Source organism: Zalophus californianus, chromosome 4 (genome assembly GCF_009762305.2).
Source record: "Zalophus californianus isolate mZalCal1 chromosome 4, mZalCal1.pri.v2, whole genome shotgun sequence".
In the NCBI taxonomy this organism is placed as follows: Eukaryota; Metazoa; Chordata; class Mammalia; order Carnivora; family Otariidae; genus Zalophus; species Zalophus californianus.
Genome location: NC_045598.1, coordinates 23,571,888 through 23,585,747, shown reverse-complemented (window position 1 = coordinate 23,585,747; position 13,860 = coordinate 23,571,888). Strand labels below are relative to the sequence as shown.

The window sequence follows — 13,860 nt, the reverse complement described above, 5'->3', positions numbered from 1 at the left end:
TTTATGTGTATGTTTTCTTGTTGTAATGACAGTCCCTTGCTGGAACGTTTCTCAGTGGCTATAGAGACTGGTTCATCCCCTTACCCCTAGCGGGGAGCCTGGCACACAGTAGGAATTTCATAGATACTAGTGAGAAGGTACCGTTCACAGAATGGTCAGATGGGACAGAGAAACCCGGAGGATGACACAGGGATTCCTACCTGAGTGATGCGAACTACGGAGGTGACTATAGGAAGTTAGGAGGGAGGCAGGGAGGATGAAATGGATTTGGCACATGTTTGGAAGTTTTAAGAAGGCAGTCTTCTTTTTTTTAAGATTTTATTTATTTTTTTGACAGAGAGAGACACAGCGAGAGAGGGAACACAAGCAGGGGGAGTGGGAGAGGGAGAAGCAGGCCTCCCGCTGAGCAGGGAGCCCAATGTGGGGCTCAATCCCAGGACCCTGGGACCATGACCTGAGCTGAAAGCAGGCGCTTAACGACTGAGCCACCCAGGCGCCTGAAGAAGGCAGTCTTCTGCTTTCTGACTTCCTCCCCACTGCAGTGGGGGTTAGGGGCTGGCCATGGCTCTTTGGGAGGACCTCTGTTTCTGCCATTAGGCATCTCACCCTCATGCCTCTGGGAGCTTGTCTGTCCCCTGGACTGGGAAGCTCAGTGGGTTCTGCAACAGCGCTGCAGTGCTCATCTCTGGATCCCGGGTCCCCCAAGGGGTGTATGCAGTCGGGCTCAGTAAATGCCAGTAGAAGGAAAGAGGGAAGGACGAACATGTGACCAGACACTCAGGAGGGAGGCTGGGATGAGGAGCAGAACTGGGAACCAGAGTGGAAAGAGAGGGCCAAGGCTGGAACCCTGGGGCCCTAGAGACAGGGTGGAGGGAGGAGTGCTCCAGCACCCTCAGGAGGCCAGGCATAAGGCTAAGTGCTTTAGTTGCACAACTGCTTTTCACCCTCTTGGCAACTCTGAAGCAGACGTTATTCCCACTTTGCTAAGAAAGCTGAGGCCCAGAGAGGGGACGTGACGCGCCCAAGGTCACACAGCCCGTGAGCTATTAAATCCGGGTCTGGCCCAGGGCCGTCAGTCGCCAAGCCTGCGCTCTTCCCATTCACTCCCGGTCTCTTCCTCCACCCTCCACTTCCCTACCCCTTCTCCCCTCCTCTCTGCTCCGGCGGTCGCCCCGCCCCGCCCCTCCTTCCCTCCTTCCCTCCCTCCCTCCCGGCGGCGGCGGCGGCGGCGGAGCCACGTGGTGGGGCCGGGAAGCCGCGGCCGCCGAGCGCCCGGGCGGCTGCCCCAGCTGGGCAGTGCTGCTCTGCGCCGCGCCGCGCTCGGTGCCCGCGCTCCCCGCTCCGCGCTCCCCGCCAGCCGCCCCGGGGCAGGAGGCGCGCCTGGCGGCCGGCCGGCCAGACAAAGGAGGCGCGGCGCGGCAGAGCCAGCGCGGGCCGACGGACCATGGAATCGGAGCGCGAGCGGCCGGCCCCAGCCCTGAGAACCCGGCGCCCCCGGGCCCGGCCCTAGGCGCCCGGCCCCTCCGCCCGGGGCGCGCAGCTGGGAGGACGCGGAGCCCGCGCGGCGCGGAGGAGGCGGCGGCCGCCGAGCTAGAGGGGCGCCGCGGCGGACCGCCCGCGCGGCCCCGGGAGCCATGGGCAAGTGCAGCGGGCGCTGCACGCTCGTCGCCTTCTGCTGCCTGCAGCTGGTGAGCGCCGGGCGGCAGGGGCCTGGTGGGGCGCGGCGGGGCGGGGTCCCGGGCGCGCGGGTGGGCCGTGGGTCCCCGTGCGTGTCTGCGGCGAGTCCTGGGTGGGGGGTGGGCCGGAGTCACGGAGCGGACGGGCGGAGCCTGCTCCTGCTGGCCGGGCTGGCTCTTTGTGTGCGCTCCTCGCCTGGCGCTCCCCGGTCCCCGAGTGCGTCCTGCGCGCCTGTCCCCCCGCTTCCCCCGCCCACCCCGCGCCCTGCGAGTGGCCTGCTGTGGGACTGTGGCTCGCTGGGGCCCGGAGGGGGGGTGTGTCCCGGGCTGCTCGCTGCCGCCGTTGAGGTCCCTGCCCCGTGTTTTCCTCTAGATTCCTCGGTTGCGCGGCTCTCCCTTCCTCCGGGTCTGTGCCCGTGTGGTTCTCACAAAGTCTCTGCTCCTCTGTGTGTCTCCGGCTTTTTCCTTGGTGTGTCTCTAGATCTCTAACCATTTCTGGTCCACGTTCATCTATGTGTTGGGATCTTAGACTCCAAGAACGGTTCCCTCCTCCTCCTTTGTGCTGTTTCTGCCTGCGTTCACCCTCCTGACTGGGCAGGCCTGGGAATGGAGAGCCACCTCTCTGGAGAGGGTCACAAGGAACTGCCGGGTCCTGGGCCAGTCTGACAAACTGGGTGCTGGCCGCCCTCCCTGCTTTGACTGTGGCCACTGCAGCCGGGGGCTCTCCATCAGCCGTCGGTTCCACCTGAGCATCATGGGTAGGGACCAGCCCCTCTGCCTGAGGGGGCAGGGGTGGGTGTGTCGGGGGGCGGAATCCTTGGGTGCCCGGGCGGGAGGGTAGCATCTGGGGAAACTGCCTCACCCCAGCTTAGGGAACTCAGGTTCTTGCCTCAGGGAGGCCAGTGGAGTGAATTTTGAGGCTGAAGAGGACCAGTTCTCTTCAGTTCAAGCTATGGCAGGTGAATTTGGGGAGCAGGTTAAGGGGAGCCGGGTGTCTCCTGCCCATCCTAGAGCTCGGGCCTGACAACTAGGGGGGTTTGAAGCTGAGCTGAGCCTCTAGGCAGAGAGGTGCACGGGGATGTTCGTGGGCAGAGCGCAGGGCTGGTGTGAGGTGGGGGACCGTGAGCCTCACGGATGCGGAACTCCACCCTCTGGTCTCCACTGTTGCCGGCAGCTACACTTCTCCCCCAGCACAGGTGCATACAGTAATGCAGAGTGAAGCTTGGAGCCTGGATGTGCATACCTCCTCATTCATCTTGCTTCTCTCCTCTCGGGGACGCCAGCCCCAAACTTGCCATCCCCAGCCTTGCCCTACTGGGCAGTGGTAGTAGAAGCAGCCAGGCCCTGAAGATTGGGAGCCCTTCTCCCAGCTGTGGGACGCAGGGCAAGTGACTTCCCTTCCCTTGGTCCACCTCTCTGTAAATTGCTCATCCTTGAGGGTTGCAGAGGGGATTGATTAAAGTCAGGTAGAATGGAAACTCCAGAAGGGCAGAGATTATCTGTTTTGTTCGCCCTAAATCCCCAGCAGCTGGAACAGTGCCTGGCACTCCATTAATATTTGTAAAATAAATTAATGAATCAGTTATTTGGCAACTCCTGGTTCACAGTCGAAACATCCTTCTTTATATCCTTTGAGGAATAGAAAATGCCAAGAAATGATGAAACTTTTCCGAGGATTTTTTTCCCCTGCTTGTTAATTTTTAAGTTTTAAACTAGGACTTTCTTTTATTCTTAAAAAAGTAATAGACACCTATTGTAAAAAATGATTCAATAAATAATCAAACAGAGCAGAACATAAAGGTACATTTCCTTCTGAGCCCAGTCCCACACCCCAAAGGTAAGCCCTGTTGGCAGTCTGCCCCATTCTCTGCTGCTGCCGAAAACAATGGTTAGCTTTGGGCAGCATTTACTGGGCGTTAGGTGCCCTGGTTAGCCCTTTTCCGGGTATTAACTTATTCAGTCCTCATAATGATCCTATAAAGCAACTTGCCCAAAGTTCTATAGTTAGGAGCCAGGCTTTGAAGCCAGGCAGTTGGCCAGCATACTCTGTTGCCTTCTTCGTTATAAAATATAAGTAGTTCTGGCCCAGAGCAATTGGGGTCCCTCAGGAGGTCCTTCCTCCTCCCTCTCACCTGCCGCCAGAGCTGTCTCTTAACTCGGCCCTTCCAATTAGAGGGTTCGCCAGCCTAGGGGCTCTGGAGTTAGGCAAGACCTGGGTGGGATTCTGATTCTCCTACAACTTGGCTGGGTGGCTTCGGGCCACTTGTGGGAGTTACATGAAATAATTTGGGGGAAAGGGGTCTTTCAAGGAGGGACTTGGAAATTCCTCTCTTGCCTCTATTGCTCTGTCAGGGCAGATTGCAGAGTGGGTCCCTTCAGTGGACGCTAACCCCCAGGAGCCACTGCTGCCTGACGGCTTCTCATGTACTCCTGGAGGCTGGACTCTACCAGCCTGACATCATCCTAAAGAGAAGGGAGCCTGTTTTCCCACCCAGTGGAAAGAGGCCGAGAAGGAAAAGGCTGTTAAATGTCTCTCAGCTGCAAACTTTAGAAGAGGAACTGTCATTTTTCCTCTTTTGAATGGGATTTAATCATTACAGTAAAACAGGTTAGTTCTAGACACTCTTCTGTAGTCGGGATAGACTTGCTGTGGGTGAGGGAGTAGGGTGAGTGTGTCCTGGGCGGGTAGCAGGAGCAAATGGGGGCTTTACTGTTCAGGTGGACAAGTGTAGGGACAGGGCTCTGGAGTTTGATAGGACAGTCCTGGGTTCGAGTCCTGGCTTTGTCACTTCCTAGCTGTGTGATCTTTGGGAAGTGGCTTACCCTCTCTGAGCCACAGTTTTGCCATCTGTTAGCGATAATATAAACAGTTGCCAATTCTTAGGGTTGTTGTGAGGAGTAAATGCATATATTGAACTTAGCACCGTGCCAAGCACAGAGTGAGCATTCAATAAACTATAGCTTCTTATTGTTATGTTAATATATACACCATGGGATGCTTTCCTGGAATTGTGGCCCAAACACATCTGGGTACCCCCCTGTACTCTTCCTTTGTGGGAAGCAGCAGGTAGCTGGACTCTGAGCTGAGAGGCAGGAGGCTTGGATTCCAGTCCAGCTCTGCCACTAACATCCTGTGAACTCAGGCAAGCCTTTTCCCCACTGCAAACCTTGGTTTTTCCATCTGTAAAATGGGGAGGACCACTGCTCTGTGTCGCTGGGGTCCTGCCAGTCCCGCCCATCTGGGACTGTGGGATGATGTCTGGGCTGGCCTGGAGGTTCCAGGGCGTCTCAGTCTGGTTCCATTCCGTAGAACACCAGAGTCCCTTCCTTTCCCGAGTTCTACTTGGTGTATCATCTTGACCTTCTTAATGCTATTCGCTCCCTAATTTTTAGGTGCTCCTCTTTTCCCTCCCCTGTCCAAACCCTCCTCTTCTTTCTGGGTCCACCTCCTTCCTGAAACCTTACAGGCCACCCTGTTCTTCCTGTAAGAAGATGAACCAAGGAGATGTGCCCAAAGGAATCCTCATCAATTTCTTCATCATCATCATTATCGCTCCCATTTCTGGAGCCCTGTGCTAAGCACTTTATATGCATTACCTCATTTAACCAAATGAGCTTACATATGTAAAGCGTTTGGCAGAATGCCTGGTACATTAGCTTTTACTGTTTTTATCTTCATTGTTCTTCCGCACAACGGGATGGATGTTCTCGCTCTCCCCTATTTCAGATGAGGTGACTGAGGCTCAGAGAGGTGACGACGTTTGCCCGAGGTCTCTAAGCTAGCCAGTGACAGACCCAGGCCGTGTGCGCTTTACTGCCTGAGCTGAGAGCCACCTGTCCGCCGGCACCAGTCCGCGGCTCATGTTTGTGCAGCATGTGACCTCAGGCAGGTCTCTTCCCTGCTTCCAGCCTCAGCTTCCTCATCTGAAAATGATAATAATTCAGTAGGCTCACGCACTTGCCTGGCACTGCGAGCCAGTGAGCGCTCAGTCATACATCACTGCCATGGCCGTTCTCGTCCCCGCTCTGGGTGACCTTGGACACATGAATTCACTCCTCTGGGCCCCAGTTTCTTCCTCCGGCAAAGAGAAAGAACCATCCCTACCTTGCAGAGTTGTAAAAAGGGATTAGCCAGGTGCCATGCACATAGTAGGTATTCAGAAAAATGTCCGTTTCTTTCTCTTCCCTTCTGGAAAGCTCTTTGCCTTCTCGAAGGTGGTGGGTGAGGGGGAAAAGACATAGCTTCCTGCTGAGCTGCGAGTAATGGTGTGAAGCGTGGTCAACCTGATTGATGTGGTTATTAGCAGTAGTGATGGTAGAGACTGGAGGGAGATGGGTTCCTGCGGGGGCCTGCACTCCGAAGCAGCTGTGCCTGCAGGCTGGTGGCCTCCTAGGGAGGGTCCGCTCTGCTCTAGGTGCTTCAAGCCCTTGGGCCAGGCATGGGAGTTGGGAACACAGAGCACAACGTTGGCTAGGCCACTGAGCCTTTTTGTTCCTCATACCCTTTTGGACCTCTGCGGTGGTCAGCTCCCTTTTGCAGATGGACAAACTGAGGCCGAACAGCCCTCGAGACCCTTATGAGGTGGGCAGAGCAAGGTGGATGGAGAAGAGGGGGCCCAGGGGACGGCCTTGGTTTGGCTCCGTTGCAGGGGTAGGCGGGTGTGAGGTTTGGGGATAAGCACCCCACAAACAGCAGCTGCTCTGAGATGTGGCACGGGGGTTACGAGCAATACCTCAGGGGTCAGATGGACCTTGCTGCCTTGCTTTGTGACTTCCAGCAAGTCCCTTCCCCTTTCTGAGCCTCGGCCTCCCCTCTGTGAAGTAGTCAGGACTTCGGCCCCTACCCCGTGGCTTTGTCTGGGGGACTTAGGGGTCAGAGTCATTTCCATAAACTCTTCAAGTCTTAGTTTCTTTATGCGGGAAGTGTATGGTTCAGAGGGAAATAATAACAGCAGCTCCGACTTCCTTTTGTTTGGTGTCTCCAATGAGCCAGGTGCTTTATCTGCCTTGTCCCTGGTTACTGTCTCAATCAACTGTGGCCACGTGCAGGGCGGGGACAGAGCGGCGATTCAAACCCAGACCTAGGTCTCCGCGGCTTCCACAGCGCATGCCCCGCTGCTCCCCCGAGGGGGTGGGATGCTGGGCGCGGTCGCAGCCAGACAAGTCTAACCCTTTCCTCCGCCACTAGGTCTTGTTGCTAGGTGCCAGATCTGCTGAGCTGCTTGTCCCCCATTTCTACTCACCCCACGCACTGTGCTGAGTTTACAGTCACTGTGAGGCAGGTTGAGGGAAAGGTACCCAGGGAAGAAATTAACCTGCATTGGAGACCTGTGAGCCCTCATAATGATTCTGTGAGATAGTTGTGGTTTTTAATACCCATTTACTGATGGGCATTCGGAGGCCTGAAACATGAAGTGACTTGTCACCAAGGAAACAGAAGATACAGCCTGCGTCTCGGTTGAGTCATCAAGGGAAAAAGAGTTGAGAATGCTTGTAAAATCTGGACCAAGCAGAGATGGTCAGCTGTAATCATTGACATCTCTTCTCTCCTCGGGCTTCAGGGGGGCATGGGTGATGGGAGAGCAAGCTGAGCCCAGAGATGTGTTTTTTGTTTTGTTTTGTTTGTTTTGTTTTAATGTCTTTTTTCAAGTAGTCTCTACGCCCAGTGTGGGGCTCGAACTCATGACCCCGAGACCAAGAGTTGCATGCTTTACCACCTGAGCCAGCCAGGTGCCCTAGAAATGTGTTTATTAAAAGCTATTTCCAGGCTACAGGCGATGGAACCCGTTGTGGTCCACAAGAGCCCAGTTCCAGTGCCCTTGGCCTCTGGCCTTGACCTGGAGAGGGAGAGGGCTGGTGAATCGGAGACACTTCCCCCAGTGAGTACCGAGCACCGAGGTTTTAGAAGAGCTGTTACTGTGGCTGCAGGCTTGAACACATTACCCAGCCTCCAGGCCTCTGCCTTTCAGAGCAGCTGGTGAACCAGAGGCAGAGAGGTCGACAGGGAAGAGCTTGGGCTTTGGGGTCAGGCTGGGGTTTGAGTTCCATCTCTACCTCTTTGTAGCTGGGTGACCTTGGGGCAAGACACTTCACCTCTCTGAGCTCCCACCTGCACATCTCTTGATCAGGATACTGATCTGCCTTGGAGAGTTGTCAGGAGGCTCCTTTGAGATAAGATACGCTGAGTAAAGCTCACAAAGGGTTCACACTCCTAAATGCTCCAGAAATGAAACAGCAAGTTCTATGAATCTAAATACTCTGGTGTAGGAAAGGGAACATGTCCCCTTTTCAATCAGTGTAAGACATAAGTGAAGCGGCAGTTCTGTCAAATCTATGTGGCCTTGGCCTTATTGTTCCTTAGTCTTCTCTTCTGTAAAATGGGAATAATCATAGCACCCCTTCATGGGACTGTAGTGAGGGTGGCCTGAATTAATGCAGGCAGAGCTCTGGACCCAGAGCCCAGCACTCATTCAGAGGGGAGCAGAGAGGGAGATGTGGCTCCCTGTGTCCCCTCTATAAAGGGAGGAGGTTGGACTCAACATCTAAGAGGACCTCACCAGCTCTAAGTCAGCAGTGAGTCCCGCCCTTTCCCAGGGAGGGCCCAGAACTGCCGCTACACCAGCCCCTCCCACTGCAGGCACTGGTGATGTGAAGGTGAGGTTCTGAGCAGAGGAGGACACTCCTGTCTCCAATGGCCTGCCCAAGGCTTCACACCCAGGTGCCAGGTTGTCAGGGGCTCACGTGCCCTCTTCTTTCCAAATGAGTGTCTGTACTGTCCCCATCCCAAATGCCCACTTGGCACATTTGGTTGTAAACTCAAGTCTCGGACCGCAGAGGTTCAGAGCAGGAGGTTCTGACCCAGCACTAACAACTGCAGATCAGCTTCCTGAACTCCAGAAAGACTCAATTCTGTTGGGTGAGAGAGTAAGAATTGCCATCAGCTAACCCTACCCAGAGTTGTATTTAGCAAATACTTATGAAGCACCCAAAAAGTGCCAGGTACAATTTTAGGTGCTCAGTCACCCTAGGGCACAAGATATGCCCTCAGCTGCAAGTCAGAATCCCGGGGTTCTGGAACTCACCTGCTGTGCAACTTTGAGCTGGCCCTGCCCTTCTCTGGGCCTCATTTTCTCCAGTCTGGGAAACTGGGAAACGAGAGGAGATTGTTGAACTCCATCAGTGGTTTTCACGTTATCTACAGAGGCTCTGCAGTGGCAGACTGACAGTCAGGTGGTGAGTTCCCTGTCACTGGCAGTGATTAAGAATTTATATCTAAGTTGGATGACTACTTGGACGTGTAATGGATCTGATGATGATCCAGTTCCCTTGGAACCACCAGATGCTGGTTTTAGGTCCTGAGAGGACAGTGGCAGAGCACAGAATGTCATCTATTATGAATAATGGAAATTGTGGGCTCCTACCATGTCCCTTTGCCTTAAGCATGCTCCTCCCCACCCCATCCCAAATCACAGATCCTGGCTGAGCTCCTGGCACAGGGAGTGGGGGACATGGGAGTCTGTAGGCTCTTTAACCCAAGTCTACTCTGGCTACCCCTTGCCCTAGAAGGGGAGGCAGCCCTGGGATTTTCAGGGTAGTGATGGCTCCTAAGCCTTTTTTTTTTTTTTTTTTTTTTGGAGGGGGGGAGGTTCTGCAGCCCCAGCCTGGATCAGAGATGTGGGTTTTCAATTACACAATTAAATGCACAATTAGGCATAATTACCAGCGCTCAGAGCCCGAGACTGCTCATAATAGGCGTGTAATCTACTGCAGCCTCTGTTTATACTACTCAGCGAACGCCCTAATGATGCCAGGATGCCTTCACACTGCACTGTTGCCATGGAGACAAGCCCGCCACCGCCATGCAGGGCTGACAAATGCTGTTCCAGTCCTGGGCCTCTGGATTGTTTCTGAGGCCTCTGCCAGCCCTGGAGTGAAGGGGCCGGCGGGGCAGGCCAGGAAGGCGGATCACCCTCCCTGCCCTCTGACACACCCCGCTGCTTGGAGCCGGCAGGGAAGACGAGGAGAAGGGAGCTTCAGTCCCGAGTCCCCAAGCCTGAGCAGGCTGGCCCAGGGGCTGGGAAGGGTCTTGAATGGTTATCCATTCAAACTGAGGTGTGGACAGGGTCCCTGCATACAGCCAGCTCCCACATGGGCCTGGCTCTGCCGTGAACTGGCTCTGTGACCTTGGACCAGTCCTTGCCCTTCTATGGGGCTGTTTCCCCGTAGGTGAAATGGACTGCAGGGTGTCTGCATGCGTGTTGTCTGAGAGATTTATTGAGCACTTAAGCCACACTGCCTACTGTTGTAACTGCTTCACCTGTAGGAGCCCATTCCCCTTGCTCCGCCCTGGTGGGGCAGACACATCAGAAGCAGCATCTGAGGCTGTGAGCACTTACGTGCAGGGGTGCTAGGGTGCAAATCCAGGCAATCCGACTGCAAGCCCCCACTCTTAGCCTCGAGTATAGGGCCCCACCTGGGCCCTCTCCTATCACTCTCGCCGCAGCCCCAAAGGCGGACCCTTGTCATCCCCATTACCTAGATGAGGGCTCTGGGGCTCACAGAACTGAAGTCGCTTGCCCAAAGTCACACAGAAAGGCAGTGGCAGAGCGGGTTTTGCCTGATGCCAAAAGCCAGGATTCCTTAGCTTTGGCTTCTTAGTGGGAGTCACGAAGGAGTAAAAAGATCTCCTTCCACGAACATATACAAAGGATCCCCATTGTCCCCACCCGGCCCCAGCTGCTGAGGAGGCACCGAGTTCTGGGGTCCCTCAGACCCAGCACTTTGCCTTGACCTTGAAAGAAATCTTGGCCTCGTTCTACCTACATCAGCCTTCTCCCGCCCTGGTCACTGGAAACAGAGCCTGTTTTTGATGCTCATTTCCCCCCTACGTTTCTCTGTCGTTTGGTCCATTATTGCGGTCACCTACCGTGTGCCAGATGAATCAGACATAGTGGAGAACCAAGACTGGAGCACAGAGGCTTCAAGGTCTGAAGGTCCTGAGTTCAAATTCTGTCACTTAATGCATGATTTGGGGCAAGTTGCTTGGCCTCTCTGTGCCTGAGTTTGTTCATCACTCATGAAGGCACTGCCTATACTGTGCAGGGTGGTAACATCACCGCTCACCAAATGCTTACTCTATGCCAGGCCCTCGCCTAAGGCCATTCTGTGCCCTGGGTGACCGTTGGTAACACACAGCCTATCGTTGCCATTTAACAGAGGAAGCACCTGAGGCCCCGGGCCTCAGAGCTGGTGGACAGCCGAACAGGCTTCTGAGTCCAGAGCCCCGTCCTTCCCCACCAGCCCCCACCAGCGTGGAGCTATAAGTGTTCCTCCTGCCTCTTCCCTGGACCATACAGGTGGGAAAACTTGGGTTCGTGCAAGACCACAGTGCAAGTCAGTGACAGAGTTGGGACTGTGACCTAAAGCCAATTTAGGAGACTTCTTGTTACCTTCCTTCGACCTGCTACTTGTCCTCGGGAGAGAGAGGTTTGGGGCTGGAGTGTACGTGTGTGTGTGTGTGTGTTCAGAACTGCACACAACTGCATGCCCAAGCATTTGTGGGGCAGACACTGGCACGTAGAGATTTGTGGATCAATAAACATCCCTTCCCGCTTCCTCCCTCTTCATTTATTCATGAACTCTGAACTCCTCGGCTCCAGAGAAACCGCCTGGAAGAAAGCAATTAGAGCATAATTAGAACCACTCCTATTATCAACTCTCAGCGGGAGGGGAAGGGGGGCCACTCAGCCATGGGGGTGGGGGTGGCCCCTGGGTTCCCTACAGCCCCCACTCCTGCACCTGCCCGTTCAGCTCCTGCTCCCCGCACAGAGCTCAGCCTCCCTGGAGTCCTAGGCACCAGGCCACATTCAGCAGGGAATAAGGACCTCATCCCTGGAGGCATTCAAGCACTCGGTAGGACTAGGGAGCAGAGCGGTCTGCTTGCATGCTAAGTTAGAGCAGATGACTTCCGAGTCCCTCCCATGCTGAGTTTCTTGGGTGCTCCCTGCCAGGGCCTGGGCCAGGGCATTGCAGGAAAACTGAGAAGCACAACATGGCTCCTGCTTTCTAGAAAACATCCCGGCATCAGATGATAGCAAATGAAGACTACGCTGACAATGGGAAATGTAAATTACCTGGAGGAAGCAGTTTGCCAGGCAGGACTCCATTCACTGCCAGATGATTCATAGTAATAATAACTGTACCGGAAGTCGGTGTTTGTGGAGTGTTGCTGACCCCGGAGCCACTGCTGTTCCCGACCAGGCGTCCCACCAGCAGAGGGAGGTCACCCAGGAGCCAAGGAGAGAGGTTCCTCCCTCCTCCCCGAGAAGCGGAAAGACAGGATGCAGGGAGGTGCTGGGCACTGTGCTTCCTGATTCTGATGCTTCTCCTCAGTCTTGCAGGAGCCCTAGGAGGTAGATGCTAATATTATCCCCGATGTACAGGTGAGGAGACTGAGGCTCGGGGAGGCACAGAGCCTGCCCCGGATAACACGGTGTTGGCCTGTGGGACTCTAGACTCCTCGTGCTTCGTGCTCTACCAGGTTTGAGGGTGTGATTTGCTGTCCCCCTGAGCTTCAAGTTAGGGCTTGACAAGCTGTTTAAGGGGCTTTCTGCCTCCAGCTCCTGGCTGAAGGTAACACGTGGATCCTCTTGTTCGTCCTTCCACACCCAGTGTCAGCCTGGGAGAGTGGGGGAGCCCTGCCGCTGACTTGAGTCACCGCCTCCAGGACCAGCCTTGGCAAAGGAAGGTGAAGTCCTGGCAGATGAGGGTCTCAGGCCTCTGGAGAGAAGATCACCATGGATACCATGGGAGCCAGGGCTGTAACCAAGGAGACAGCCCCCAGCCCTGAGGCTGTGACGAGGAGGGTGTGGCTTCAGGATAGGGATTGGGGGGGGGGGGACTGCCACCTGAGGCCCAATGGACGGAGGAGGGGACGAGGAGCTAGATGCAGGCAGAGGGGGACGGTGGGGTCAATGGTGCTCCCTCCTGGGAACAGGGTGAGGTAGTTGGAAACAACCAGGCCTCCTTCCATTACCCTGTCCCACCTGAGGGGAGGTTGCCATGATAACCAGCTCCCCTTCATTGACCCTCTGTAGGGCGCTGCCCTCTTTCTCCTAGTGACAGATGGTCACCCTGGCAACAGGCCCTGTGCCCAGCAAGGGTCTCAACTTCCCGGTGGCCCGGTCCCTCACTTGTGCGGATAGATTATTCTGACACTGTCCAGCTGGAGGTGAGGGTCCACATGGGGCCAACTTTCAGACGTGGGCCTTTTACCAGCCCCTCACCAGACTCCCCGAGCGACCGTCATGAAGTGCGGCTCTGGTCCTCCTTCCCTCTCTTTACAACACTCCATAGCTCCTCATTGTCTTGGGGAGGAAGTGCTAATGTGGTGCTTCTGAAGCTCGAACGTGCAGCAGAATCACCGGGAGGGCTTCTTAAAATACAAATTTCTGGACCTTACCCCGAGTTTCTGACAAGTTCCAAGGTGCTGCTGATACCGCTGCTCCGGGGACCGAATTATTCGGTCTAGCCAGTGGGACGCTGCCCAGGCTGGCCCGCCAACCCTAACGCTTGCCACTTCCGGTGCCCGAGCTGAGGCCACAGTGACGTAAGCACACCAGCTACACCTCACGCCTCGGTGCCTTCGCATTTGCTGTTCTGGCCTCTGGACGCCCTTTCTCCTCTGCATCTCCTGAAGGCCAGCTCACTCATCATTTCCTCTTTGGAGCTTCTCTGCCCTCCTGCACCCCCCCCCCCATGGACGTCCTCCTCTGGGCTCTGACAACACCTGTCCCCACCATTTCCGTCACGGTGGGCATCATGCTGTTGGAATCTGTTCCTGTTCCCGCTTCGAATCTCTCTGCCTGGACCGGGCGCCCTGGGTCTGAGCCGTCTGGTCCTCTGTGAATGTGTGATGCTCAATCGGCCCCTGTGAGCCGACGGAAAGCCTGGCGGAATAATCACGAAGCTGCTTTGTTCACTCAGCCAGTCTGCTATTCCTTGGCGCCTTCTCTGTGCCAGGCCCTGTGCTAGGTGCTGGGGGTTCCGTGGTGTGGGAGGCACAGGGCTTCTTAGAGATGCTGGTCAGTGAGGCGTCGACCAGTCTGCAAGCAAGGCATGAGCTGGGCTTGGCCTGGATTTCCCGATGCGAAATTCCAAGTTCTCTTCATGCCCCTGGCCCAGG

The 13,860-nt window shown here is 55.5% G+C and overlaps 1 protein-coding gene across 5 annotated transcripts in view; it reads left to right on the top strand.

Annotated features, from left to right (window-relative positions):
• Positions 1 to 1,256: 1,256 nt before the first annotated feature.
• The window catches only part of NKAIN1 (sodium/potassium transporting ATPase interacting 1), a 39,792-nt gene continuing 27,188 nt past the window's right edge, over positions 1,257 to 13,860 (top strand). For 3 of the 5 annotated variants that reach the window (XM_027614258.2, XM_027614256.2, XM_027614255.2), the window contains exon 1: positions 1,257 to 1,688. In XM_027614258.2, coding sequence (XP_027470059.1) covers positions 1,635 to 1,688 — 54 coding nt within the window. In that variant the 5' untranslated portion in view covers positions 1,257 to 1,634. Of the gene's footprint in view, positions 1,689 to 2,350; positions 2,435 to 13,860 lie in introns of those variants that run through there. The other 2 variants (XM_027614260.2, XM_027614257.2) reach the window with 2 other exon arrangements.